At 43.8% G+C, this 13,404-nt stretch overlaps 2 protein-coding genes across 4 annotated transcripts in view; one reads left to right on the plus strand and one right to left on the minus strand.

Annotated features, from left to right (window-relative positions):
- The window catches only part of IFT81 (intraflagellar transport 81), a 225,667-nt gene that overhangs the window by 180,326 nt on the left and 31,937 nt on the right, over positions 1–13,404 (minus strand). The window contains exon 1 of one of the 2 annotated variants that reach the window (XM_032309049.1): positions 9,803–10,743. The exons of the other annotated variant lie outside the window; for it this stretch is intronic. The gene's annotated coding sequence lies outside the window, so the exon portion shown is untranslated. Of the gene's footprint in view, positions 1–9,802; positions 10,744–13,404 lie in introns of those variants that run through there. 2 annotated transcript variants of the gene reach the window in all.
- The window catches only part of P2RX7 (purinergic receptor P2X 7), a 47,814-nt gene that overhangs the window by 28,811 nt on the left and 5,599 nt on the right, over positions 1–13,404 (plus strand). For both annotated transcript variants that reach the window (XM_032309056.1, XM_032309057.1), the window contains 4 exons: positions 3,718–3,854; positions 11,278–11,368; positions 12,670–12,735; positions 12,822–12,971. In XM_032309056.1, the coding sequence (XP_032164947.1) occupies positions 3,718–3,854; positions 11,278–11,368; positions 12,670–12,735; positions 12,822–12,971 (444 nt within the window). The remainder of the gene's footprint in view (positions 1–3,717; positions 3,855–11,277; positions 11,369–12,669; positions 12,736–12,821; positions 12,972–13,404) is intronic.

Below are 13,404 nucleotides of genomic sequence, written 5' to 3' on the forward strand. Positions count from 1 at the left end.
ACGTTTCAAGCACTTAACAGTCACATGTGGCCAGTGGCTACTTTACTGCACAGCATGAATAGAGAATATTTCCATCACTGCAGAAGATTCTGCTGGACAATGCTGCTCTGGATTGTCATGGTCTCTGGCTAGTGGTCCCAAACCACAGATGACCTCTTTTTTTATAGTTCTGGCAAAATGTCTCAGAGAGGACTCTGATGGGTCTATCTTGGGCCACATACCTATTCCTGAACCAGTCACCAGGTCCAGAGGAACACACAGACCTTACTGGCCAGGTTAGATCATGTTGCCTCTCCTGGAGCTGGGACAGGGGACAATCCCATTCAAACCACTCAGCTGAGAGAGACATTACCCAAAGAAAATTCCAGGCACTTTTACCAGGAGGACAGGATGCTGAGTGACAGAAACATCAGATGTTTACAATAATAAGCTGAGTACTTAGCTTCATGCCAACAAATGACTATTGTGATTATTCTGTATTTCCCCTTTCTCCAAGTCAGAGTCTGCTTGCTACTCATCTTTTTATCCCTAGATTCCAGCATACTTGAAAATACCACCTTTCATCAATGCAAAGAACATACTTTTTTCCACATTTTAATATTTCTGATATCAGAAAGTGCTTTCGATTGACAGAATTTCAGTTTAATTGATAGCATTTCCTTCTGAGAAGAACATAAAAATAAAACTATGCATCTGATAAGCAATGGTGTCTAAGAACCAGTGAAATAAGATAGTCAGTGCTCACAACATGTTTGTAGGAAGAAAGAGGTACCAAGTAGAGGTAAGAGATTAAGAAATTCCTTAGAGGGACGCCTGGGTGGCTCAGTTAGTTAAGCAACTGCCTTCAGCTCAGGTCATGATCCTGGAGTCCTGGGATTGAGTCCCGCATCAGACTTCCTACTCAGTGGGGAGTCTGCTTTTCCCTCTGAACCTGCCCCCTTCTCATGCTCTTTCTCTCTAATTCTCTCTCTCTCAAATAAATAAATAAAATCTTTTAAAAAAAGAGAGATTCCTTAGAAGTTTAGAAAAGAGAAGGATCACCTTGAATTGAGGGGGATGGGGTGGCTGAATGGATAAGGAAAGATGTAAGTTGAGTCTTGGAGGAGGAAGATGATGATTTAGCTAGAGAGATGGTAGGAGAAATATTTGAATGGGAGAAAAGATAAGGACTGAGACCGAAAAGTCAAATATACCCAGCAATTCCACTCCTAAGTACATAACCAAGAGAAGTGAACCACATGTCCACACAAAAATTCATACATTATGTGTTCACAGAAGAATTATCCATAATAGCCGAAAGGAGGAGACAATCCAAATGTCTATCAAAGGATAAACAGATAAACCAAATGTAGTCTATCCACACAATAGAATTGTCTTCCATCATAAGACAGAATGAAGTACAGATATGGGCTACAATATGGGTGAACTTTAAAAAATATTGTGCTAAGGGGCATCTGGGTGGCTCATTCAGTTAAGCCTCCAACTCTTGTTTGCAGCTCAGGTCATGACACCAGAGTCCTGGGATGGAGCCCCGCATTGGGCTCTGTCTCAGCACAGAGTCTGCTTGTCCTTCTCCCTCTGTTCCTCCTCTGGCTCACGCGCTCTCTGTCTCTCTGTCTCTCTGTCTCTCTCTCTCTCTCTCTCTTTCCCTCAAGTCTTTAAAATAAGTAAAATAAAATCTTAAAAAAAATACCTCATGCTAAGTGGGAGCACCTGGGTGGCTCAGTCATTTGGGCATCCGACTCTTGATCTTGGCTCTGGCCTTGATCTCAGGGTTGTGAGTTCAGGCCCCACACTGAGCATGGAGCCTACTTAAAAAAATAAATAAATAAAAATATCATGCTATGTAAAAGAAGTCAGCCATAAAAGATCACATATGATTTCATTCATATGAAAGTTCAGAATAAGCAACTCTATAGAGACAGAAAGTAAATTAGAGGTTGTTTAGGGCTGATAGGAGGGGTGGAAAGGGCATTGATGAAAGTTTAGGGGTTTTTTTGGAGGCAACAAAACTGTAAAATTTATTATAGTGACAGTCACACATATATGTGAATATACTAAAAACAGTTGAATTATACACTTAAATACACTTGCACAAATTGTATGTGAACTATATCTTAATAAAGCTGTTTTAAAAAAATGAAATGAAGCGACAGCGATGCAAGATGGCAGCCACCATGGGCTCAGGAGTAAAAGTCCCTCGCAATTTCCGACTGTTGGAAGAACTGGAAGAAGGCCAGAAAGGAGTGGGAGATGGCACAGTTAGCTGGGGTCTAGAAGATGACGAAGGCATGACACTTACAAGATGGACAGGGATGATAACTGGGCCTCTAATAAATAAATGAATAAATAAATAAAACTGGGCCTCTGTCAAATAAATAAATGAAAACTGAATATACAAGCTTAAAATAGAATGTGGACCTAAATACCCAGAAGCAGCCCCCCTTTGTTTTGTTTTTTTTTTTAAAGATTTTATTTATTTGACAGACAGATCACAAGTAGGCAGAGAGGCAGGCAGAGAGAAAGAAGGGAGGAAGCAGGCTCCCCACTGAGCAGAGAGCCTGATGCAGGGCTGGATTCCAGGACCCTGAGATCATGACCTGAGCCGAAGGCAGCGGCTTTAGCCCACTTAGCCACCCAGGCGCCCTGTACCCCCCTTTGTAAGATATGTAACAAAAATTAATATGAATGGAGTTAATAGTTCTAATGGAGTGGTGGACCCAAGAGCTGTATCAGTGCTAGCAAAATGGCAGAATTCGTGAGAGCTCCGGCGCTTAATAATGTCTAAAGAAAACATGAAACTCCCTCACCCACCTGAAGGACAGTGTTACAGCAATTAATCAAAAAAGAGAAACCACAGGCCCTCCCCTCTCCCCCATTCGATTTAAGCAGTCATTTTCCACAGTAGTATATTTTCTAGATACGTCTTGTAGACCTCAAAGTACTGGAAAGGAAGCTCCCATTCAAAGGCAATTCATCTTAAGATACTATAAATGATACTAATTTTTTGTCCATTTGAAATATATAAGTTGTGCTATAAAAAAAGAAAAATGAGGGGCACCTGGTGGCTCAGCGGGTTAAAGCTTCTGCCTTCGGCTCAGGTCATGATCCCAGGGCCTGGGATCGAGCCCCACATTGGGCTCTCTGCTCTGCGGGGAGTCTGCTTCCCTATCCCCCCCTCTGCCTGCCTCTCTGCCTACTTGTGATCTCTCTGTCAAATAAATAAATAAAGTCTTTAAGAAAAAGAAAAATGAAATGAAAATGCCAATTGTGTTGAGGGGTAAGTAAGGATAGGGTGAAATAAGAGATTTCTCCAGGGGAGTGTTAGGAGGTAAAACAGAAAAGAGATGTGATGGGGCTCCCTGAATTCCAGTGTAACAAGCTTCAACTTAAAACTTTAATGGGGTGGGAGGGTGGAGGAAGCCATTCAAGGTGTTAGATTATGTAAGAGATTTACTGAAAGTTGTATTTTAGGAAAATAAATACGAGGGCGTGTCCCAGATGGGAGGACGAGCAGGGAGATGCGTTTGCAGCCACTTGTGTGTGTTAGATGGGGCTGAGCTATGGCTCTGAAACTTCAATCTGTGTTTCCCTCTAAAAACAAAAAACAAAAAAACAAAACCTTTCCCTTAGTGACCATCCCTATGCAGGGAGAGTCTGGTGGCTGCATCCCACGTGCAGCAGGACTTAAGGACTGTCTCCTTGTCTTGATCCCAGGGAGGGATCATGGGCATTGAGATCTACTGGGACTGCAACCTGGACAGTTGGTTCCATCGCTGCCGCCCAAAATACACCTTCCGTCGCCTTGATGACAAGACCACCAATGAGTCCTTGTACCCTGGCTACAACTTCAGGTAACAGTTCCCAGAAACCTCCGGGCCCTGCTGAATTGCATCTCCAGCAGTGAGTGAGAATTAATTTTGGTTCCCAAGGCAACAAGATGAATGCATAAAGCTTCCTCTAAGAACTAGGTGTAACTGGATTTTTGTATGAATTTTTTTCTTTCTAATTATTAAAGTGATAAACCCTCTTTGTAAAACAGAAAGAACACTGGGGAAACAGAGAAGAATGTAGAGAAAAGGATATAAATCACCCATAATTCCTCAACCCTGCGGTAATCAAAAATAATCAAAGATAGCTGGTGAATTTTCCTTCCTTTAACTAATTCGTTCATGAGGCTTCTATGAGAGCAGATCACATGTATGACCCGGTATTCTGTGTTTGTGTGTGTTTTGCCATCCCCTGGATCATTCAGAATTCCTCCTGACCATCACGTTAATTATCCCATTGTGTGAGCATAATGATAACAAGAGGCACCATCTAGGGTGTGTCTTTTATATACCAGGCCCTCAAAGTCATCACCTCTTCACCTCACATCAACCCTGGAAGGTGGATATTATTGTTCCCAGGTAGAGCTGAGAAAGGTGAAATGATTTGCTCAGGACCCCCAGCTAACAGTGGCCCCATAACCTAGGTCACTCTGAACCCCAAACCCACATGCTTTTCCTCCCATCTCATGGTTTTCTTGCCTGTTCCTCCATTACTGGACATTTGGGGTGCTTCCTGGTTTTCTATGACAAATAATTCTACACCGCACATTTGTGCACATAAATGTGTGCACATAGTTCCAGATTGTTTCCTTAGGATGAATTTCTAGAACTAGAATTACTGGATCAAAGATGAGTAACATTTTATCATACACTTTCAGGTTTTTAATTTTTTTCCTATGCCTAAATTTTTCATTTCTCGGGTTTATAGTCAGTTCTTTCTCAAAGCCGTCCATTACGGTTTCAGTGAGGTCCTTTCTGACCTTATGGATCCTATTCCTTCTGTGTGTCCTACTGTATAAGCCCTTTCACACTGACCTATTATCTGCAGTGACCTGGGTGGGCTTTCTTCTTCCAAGGCTTTGAAATATTTGTTGGTGAGTTTCAGCAGGAAAGGTTTTGTGCAAAGTTCTGTGTGTGCCGGGGGTGCGGAGGCATTCTCGGGGCCGATTATATAATGCTGCAGTCTGCAGGACTATATGGCATCTATCAATTATCAACCAGTTTTTGGTTTAATTTCTGGGTGCTGGATGTCTTCACCCTGCTAAAACTATCCTATCCCTGCTCCCTCCCTGGGTAGGGCTCCCGCAGCCTCAGCTCCCTGACATTTCTAGGGTAAGGCTGGAGCTCCCCAGATACAGAGCTGGTTGGGGTCCTCCTATGGGACAGACTCCAGACTCCAGACTCCAAACATGGCTCCAGTTCCCACTCCCCACTCATTCTAGCACCTAGAAAATGTTCTTCCTTGTTCTGAGCTCAGCAATACATCAATATGACTTTTAAAAATATACCTTATCTTGCATTTCTTTGTGTGCAGTGGGAGGTGGTGGGTGTCCCAGTGCCAGCACTCAGGCTGCCACTTTGATTGGAAGTCCTTTCGGTAAGAACATCTTCAAGACGCCTGAGGCCACACTGCTGCCCCACCTGCAGCCTCGCCTGACTTTTTAAGGTTCTTTGTAGTGTACCTTGTACACTGCTTACTTCTGGACTTCCACCTTGTAAGAGCTGACCAGACTCCTGGTGCATCTTCACCACTGAAACTGGTTGGTGCTGGTTTGGTGCTGACCTTATTTTTGTTTTGACCCTCTCCGCAGTTACGCTTCTGCTCCTAACTTTTCCCCAGTAGTGATCCTATGCCATCCTAATTTCGTTTTTGTGTTACCTCCTGTGACTGGGTCATTTTTTCAGCCTGTTGCTACAACTCTGCCTCAGCACTAACATGGCCTTTAAGTTTGAGCTTCCATGAGCTCTCCTTGCTTGTGGATACCTGGCAGGTTTCGGCGGTTGTAATTATGGCTGATTCTTTTGTGCTGTTCGGTTCCAGATACAAAGTAGGCTTATGCTGTTCCCTTTCTGAAAAGAGTTGCCCACTACATCCCTAGAATAATGGCTTTACAATCACTTTGCCTACGAGGCCAGTAGGAAATTGATACTGGTGCTCCTTATTTATTCATTCATCAACTATAAATCAAAGAAAAAATATATTGTTCTGTCAATGGGTATACATTGGTAAACAAAACGGACAAAGTTACTGCTTAGCTTATATTCTAGTAGGACATGAGTGTAAGTCAATATAACATATAAGACAAAAATATAAGTAAATTAAGAACTCCAACAAGGCAACATCATTAGTCATTAGGGAAAGGCAAATTTAAACCACAATGAGAAACACCTACATATACCCCTCAGAATAGGTAAAATTTTTTTAAAAGGCTGGCAATTCCAACGGCTGACAAGGAGGAGAAGCAACTGGAACTCTCCTATTTCCTAGTGGGAGTGTAAGATGGTACAACCACATTAGAGAACCGTTGGGAAGTCTCTTATAAAGTTAAATGTACATCTGTCCTCTAATCCAGAAACCCCACCCTTAGGTAGAGAAAGGAAACATAGATCCGCACAAAGATCTGTACGTGAATATTCACAACAGCCTTCATCATCACCAAAACCCAGAAACAACCCAAATGTCCAACAGGTGACTAAAGAAATAAGTTGTTGTGTATTTATACAGTAAAGCACTAGTTAGTATAAACGAACATGCTTGCACATGCAACAACATAGAGGAATCCCACCGACGTTATATTGAGTGAAAGGAGCTAGACTGAAACGAGCCATACTGCATGACGGCATTTATATGAAATACAGGAATAGGAAAAAAAACTTCCCTGTGATGATAAAAGACACCAGTGGGTGCTGCTCTGGGGAGTGCAGGATGGGGGAGGCAAAATAGAAACTGACTGGAAAGGAGCCCAGGAGAGTTTTCAGAGGCGATGGAATGTTCTAGATCTTGATGGGGTATAGGTTATACAGTATATTCACTTGTCAAAACTCACTGAACCAACTCTTAGGACTTGTGTGCCTTATTATATGTAAACCATACCTCAATACTGCCAACAGCTCCAATAAGACCATTTCAGATGATGATAAATGCTGGGAAGAAAATCAAACAAGATACTCAACTGCAAGGCTGGGGCGGAGCGGGGAATGGATGGAGGAAGCGACTAGAGAAGGCCTCTCCAAGCAAAGGGTAGGACCTCGTAAATATCAGGTGCTTTTCTGGGGCCTGTGCTTTCCTAGTTAGGAAGAGAGACTGCACAGACAGGAGCCCCTGTTAGGGGAATTGCCTTGGAAAACTTAGTTTTTGCCTCTCTGAATACCTTATTAATACCAGTATTAACAGTGTAGACCAGCGGTTCTCAAAGTGCAATGCCCAGAATCGGAATCACATGTTGGGAACGTGTTAGAAATGCACATTCGCAGGCTCTGCCTGGACCTGCTGAATCAGACACCCTGGGGACCCTCACAAGCCCCCCAGATGAGAGCCTCTCAGGTGTGAGGCCCACCTATCTAGAACCTCTGCACTCAACACGTAGTCCTGGAACCCGCAGCCTGGCCTCACCTGGGAGCCTGTTATAATGCAAAATCTCAGCCCTCACTCTTGAACTGAATCAAAATCTGCATTGGAGCAAGATTCCCAGGAGATTCCTATGCACACTGATGTCTGAGGAGCACTAGTCTAGACTAGATCATCTAGCACCCCAAACATACTTCCTCCTTAGAGGTTTCACCCGACTACATTTTGTCTCTACAACCAGGCTGCCAGTTTCCTGGGGGAGTGCGTAAAATCAGGCGGCTTCTTAATCTGTACATTGAAGTGTAGGCAAAAGTGCCTGTGTGTGTGCACACACATTCACCACTTCCTAACACTTCGCTCACATTCCTACTGACTTCTGGAGGGGATCGGCGCAAGCAAATGGGTCTCTTTACATTTTACCCAAAGCAGCACCATAAACTGGCAGGCAGCCTTCAACTGTGTCTATTTTTGTTTATTTGTTTTTTGCCTATACAATGTTTTGAAAGTTGAGACATTCTACGTAAAAATCTGGACTTCTTATTTTTCTCAAAAATTTTAACTATTTGGCGGCGGGGGTGGAGGGGGACTAAGCCATTTGACAACTCCAGATTCATATCCCACACAGCAGCACTCTGTTGGAGGGGTCAGTGGTTCCCTTTAGAGGGTGTGTGTGTGCATGCGTGTGTGTGTGTGTGTGTGTGTGTGTGTGTGTGTGTGTGTGTGTGTTTGCTGTGGTCCCCACCACTCCATTTTGCCTAATACCTGGCCTGCATCACTCATTTCTGTCACCTGCCTGGCCCCTATAGGCGTTTGAGTTTGAGACCCTTGACTAAAGGCTAGCTGAGATCAAGACACAGGATGCTTTTTGCCTCCTCTGGGTCAGTGGAGTTTCAGCCAGGGCCCAGAAAGCAGCTCCTAGTTGAGGTAACGTTTTGATATCCCCTGCTGCTCTACTGAACAGACTTATGGCCATTAGCAAGAAGAGACAATTGGATCAGTGGGCCCCTGACTGCCTTCACAGGCTGGGTTTTGTTTTTTGTTTTTGTTTTTGTTTTTAAGCAGTTTGCAGAAGCAGGCAGGGCAATGTCCCAAACAGAAGTTAGCAAATGTCTTTTGAGTCACTGAGGTAAGCCTAAGAACACTGGCTCCTGGAGAGATCTGAGTTTTCTGAAGAACGGAGATGGTTATGATGTTAATGTTCTTTTAGAACAACACGTTAGAGCATTTGTTGTCTAGAATGAGCCAGAAGCAATCTTTGGCCAGAAATAAATTGTCAAGTTCTGATGGATAACTGGACAGGTTATTTGCAAACAGCCACAAAAGAGAGAGAGAGAGAGAGAGAGAGAAGGGAATTATAGGTTATATGAGTTTTATAAAAAAACAGAACTTCCTAAAACATAGGAAGTTGAAGAAGTTGATCACATTACAAAATTTTGTCCTTTACCAAAAGATCCATGGCAAAAGGTCCTTATTTGACAAACATGTCCCGTTTATTTACAGGATATATGAAGCAGGGCAGGCCCACACTGCAGGCCCGACGCACTTCTCTGGTTCAGAGTAGGCGTCTGCCCATGTCGGTCTCCGGGGCCCGCTGTAACACATGACCGCAAAGCTGGTACCTTAAAACAACAGAAGCATATTCTCTCACAGCTCTAGAGGTCATTAGTCTAAAATTAAGTCAGCAGGGACACAGTCTCTGAGGTCTCTAGGGGCGGATCCTTCCTTGCCCCTCCCAGTCTCCTTTGGTTCCCCATGTTCCTTGGCTTGAAGCCGCATCACTCCAATGTCTGCCTCTGTCTTTATGTGGGCTTCTCCTCTGTGTTTCTGTTTCAACTCTCTTCTCCTTTCTCTTATAAAGAGACCAGTCACTGGATCCACCCTAAATCCAGGATGATCTCATCTTAAGATCCTTCATCGCATCTGCAAAGACCCTATTCCAAATAAGATCATACTCACAGGTACAGGGGTTAGGCACTTGGACCTATCTTCTTGGGGAGCCGTTATTCAAAACATTACAGTGTCCAAAAAACATTCTGCTCACGGCCTAGTGTTCCTCAGAGTGTAGACCACTGGCCACGTGCACCAGATCCACCTGGAACATTTCCAGAAACATCTCAGACCTTCTGAAACCACCGTCTGGGGGATGAGGCCCAGGAATCGACCTTTGAACACACTTCCCAAGCGATTCTTATCCTTAGTTCAAGAACCACTGTCCCAATACCCTTTGCTTTGTGTATTCAAAAAGAAATCACTCAGTACAGCAGCAGAAGAAAGAACGGTCATGGACTGGGAGCAATCAGAGGCAAGGAAATCAAAACCCCTCTGGCCAGAAATAGGTGTTGAAGCAACTAAGAATATCTAACGGATCTCAACATCCCATTTTGAGAGTTTAAAAAAAAAAAACCTGAGTTTCAAATGCTCCAGACTGGATTCTGGCAGAGCATCTGTCTTCTGTTTTCTTCTCTCTCCACACCTGTAAATAGACTGCGAATTAAGAACTCAGAAAGAAAATATCTTACCTAAAAACAATCTCTGAAAGGTGGTAAGGGGGAGGGACAGATTGAAAAGGCTTGTGTTATGTGGTTTAAGCCTTCCTAATTATCCATGAAAACAAAACATTCTGCTCTTCCTGACTGTAACACTGGTGAGAGCTGTGTCTTTGGGGGCGATGGTGATTTGTGCCTGAGTCTTAATTTATAAAGGTGGCTGAGTAATGACATGGAGAGGTCACTGATATGGAAATAAGTTTATTCTTACATTTCCAAAGAGGAGGGGCACACCATGCCACAGAGGGCCAAAGGGGAAGCACCGGGGTTGGTCAGGAGATGGAAGGATCAAGGGAAAAGCAGGGCCCAGAACCTTCATTGTGTTTTCCATGGGACAGGCAATGCAGGACAGGGCAACAGCCTAGGACTGGCCTGCTTAAGTAATGTGGACATGCTCCAGGCCACAGGAGCAGTCTCTCTCTATAGGTACCTGGTCCTGAGTGACCTGGCACAGGGGAAATATTGGCTTGGTGTGTGAGGGTTAGAGAGAGGAGGTGGTTGGGGATATGGACATGGGATTGGCCAGAGGGTCTGTAACATGATTTTCAGGTGCTTGCCAAAGCTGGGTTACAGGGAAGATGTCAACAGTCGCGGCTGTTAGTTTGCCCCTGGTGATAAAAGTGTAAATGGACAAATACAGAATCTAAGAAAATGTAATTAGAGCAGATGGCTGAAGGGCAACTAGGCCCAATCTGGCCATTACTAACTAGGATCCCCACCCCACTCTGTTCTAGAAGCCAAACCCTTTTTGGCTTATTTGCATGACTTCTTAAGAAATCATTGAATTTAGGGGCACCTGCATGGCTAAGTGGGTTAAAGCCTCTGGCTTCAGCTCAGGTCATGATCCCAGGGACCTGGGATCGAGCCCCACATCGAGCCCCACATCGGGCTCTCTGCTCTGCAGGGAGCCTGCTTCCTCCTCTCTCTCTGCCTGCCTCTCTGCCTACTTGTGATCTCTGTCAAGTAAATAAAATCTTAAAAAAAGGAAAGAAAGAAAGAAATCCTTGAATTTATCTAAAACTTTTTTTAAAAAATTTGTCCACTTCTTGTTAATACTGTATTGGTTAAAAATTGTTCGTCTTCATCTTAAATGGAAAGCAGATTTTGTATCACTGTGTGATGGCGGAAGAAGAGGAGGCAACGTGGGAAGTGGTGCTTTGGTTCCAAGAGAGTAATTTGTGGGTTTGGATTATGTTCTTCCCTCTGCCAACTGCAGCAGAGCTAGAAGATGAACAAGGAAGACTCGCTCGGCTCCTGTTTTGGGTTTTCCTTTCATGAAATACCAGCACGTTCAGACAGATCTTTATATACAAGGATCCTTCTCCTCCTACAGATACGCCAAGTACTACAAGGAAAACAACGTTGAAAAACGAACTCTGATAAAAGTCTTCGGGATCCGTTTTGACATTCTGGTTTTTGGCACCGTAAGTCTCTGCTGCCAGCCACTGGCGCCTCCATTCCTGGGACTGTCCTAATTATTGCTGTAGTGCCTCAAGGGGTGAATGTTTCGGTCATAGTCATTAACTGGCACTATGCATCTTGCCTGTGGGATAAGAGGGGGAAGAAATGTCTTTGGGGTCCTGTCCATGAAGAAGTCATCTAATGAGTACAAGAGTGCGAGTGGGGAAAAAAACTGGATATTCAACTTTTAAAATACTCTAATGCTTAAAAAGAGAGAGGGAAAGAAAGAAATCCTTTTGCAAAATACTTTATAAGTAACAGAATCCAACTCAGACAGGCTTAGAGAAAAAAAAATTATTATTTTTTTTAATCTCACACAGGTGAAAAATCGAGGGGCAGTTTTCAGGCTTCAGGCATTGCTGGATCCAGATGTTCAAACAACATCCTTAGGAATCTGCCTCTCTCCATTCCTTACATCTATTCTCCTTTGTTTTGGCACCATCCTTAGCTGGCTATGTCTACAGGGTGGTTTCAGGCAGCTCCTTATATCTTACTGGCCCAGCATTCTCAGTAAAAAAGAGAACATCTCTTTGCTAAAAGATTTGGCAAAGGATACAGGCAGATGCCATTGGCTCTGACTGGCCCAATATGGGCCACATGCCCTGTGCTGAACTAATCACTATGTTTAGGTCATACCATACTCTCAACGGCCGGTCGTGGCCCTGCCCTGAACCAGCCCCTTGACCTCAAACTATATGGACCAAGTATGGACAGAGATGGTTCTCCAAAGGAAAACAGGGGTGTTGTCTCCACCCCCACAAGAAGGAGGGAGGAGATGCTGGGCATGCAAAAATCCACAGATGCCCACAGCTTGTCCTTGTCCAAAACTGTATTATTTATGTTATATGTTATGTCATATGGTGGTAAGCAACACAAGAGTCAATGAGATAGAAGCTGAGAGGATGGACAGATCATTGAGAAGAAAAACCACGAGGACACCTAAGGGAAGAGTGTGCACACATTCCTTCCCTCTGCTTCCAAGGTAATCTCAAACCACTTTTAGGGAAAACTTGTCTGAAACTCTCACCTTGTTTGGAAAAATAACTAACTCAGTGTGTGGGTTCCACTGTTCTTTGTTTAAAAGTCATGTTTTCGAGCACATCCCAGAAGGCAAGAACAGGATGAACAGTATACCTATTTTCAGTGTGCAGTCTCTGTTGCTGTGACCACAGACTCCCTCCTCTGCTGGAGCTGACAGTTACACGGTAGAGCAAAAGAGCACTGCTCTGAATGTCAACCAAGTCACCTTCCCATTTGTTTTCAGGGAGGAAAATTTAACATTATCCAGTTGGCAGTTTACGTTGGCTCAGTCCTCTCCTACTTTGGTCTGGTAAGGAATTCTCCTTCCACGCTATAGGAAAGCAATTTGGCAGAAAGGAATCTCACTAACATGGCACTGATTTGGGTTTTTCCCAGGTCACTGTGATCATTGACTTGCTCATCTGCACTTACTCAAGCGCATGCTGTCGATCCCACATTTATCCCTCTTTCAAGTGCTGTAAATACTGTGCAGTCAATGAATACTACTACAGGAAGAAGGGGGAGCTCATTGTGGAGCCAAAGCGGGTAAGCCTCATTGCATCAGCAGGTGCCGAATAACCCAGAGAGTCAGTCGGATCACTGAGAAACATGCAAAAATAAGGCCCAAATCACAGTTGTAAGCCCACGGTGGACGAGACTCTAGACTCTACCCTGATCCACCACCTCTCAGGTGAACGCTTTGGTCTTAAGGAAGAACAGAAACAAAAATGAAGAGGCAAGATAGAGGGAGAACAAACGTTGATGTTCTAGAACTTGTCAATTTTGTCCAATTTATTAAATTGGTACAGCCAAAAAAAAAAAAAAATAGCAACTTTGGAGAACAATTTGGCAGGATCTAATAACATTGAGGTGAGACACACTTTACAGCCTGGCATTTCCACTTCTCCATACCTACCCTCAAGGAAGAGCATCTCTCCAGTGTCCAACTGGTGGACGGTGAAAGAAACCGTGACCAGCC

Source organism: Mustela erminea, chromosome 13 (genome assembly GCF_009829155.1).
Source record: "Mustela erminea isolate mMusErm1 chromosome 13, mMusErm1.Pri, whole genome shotgun sequence".
NCBI classification, from domain to species: Eukaryota; Metazoa; Chordata; class Mammalia; order Carnivora; family Mustelidae; genus Mustela; species Mustela erminea.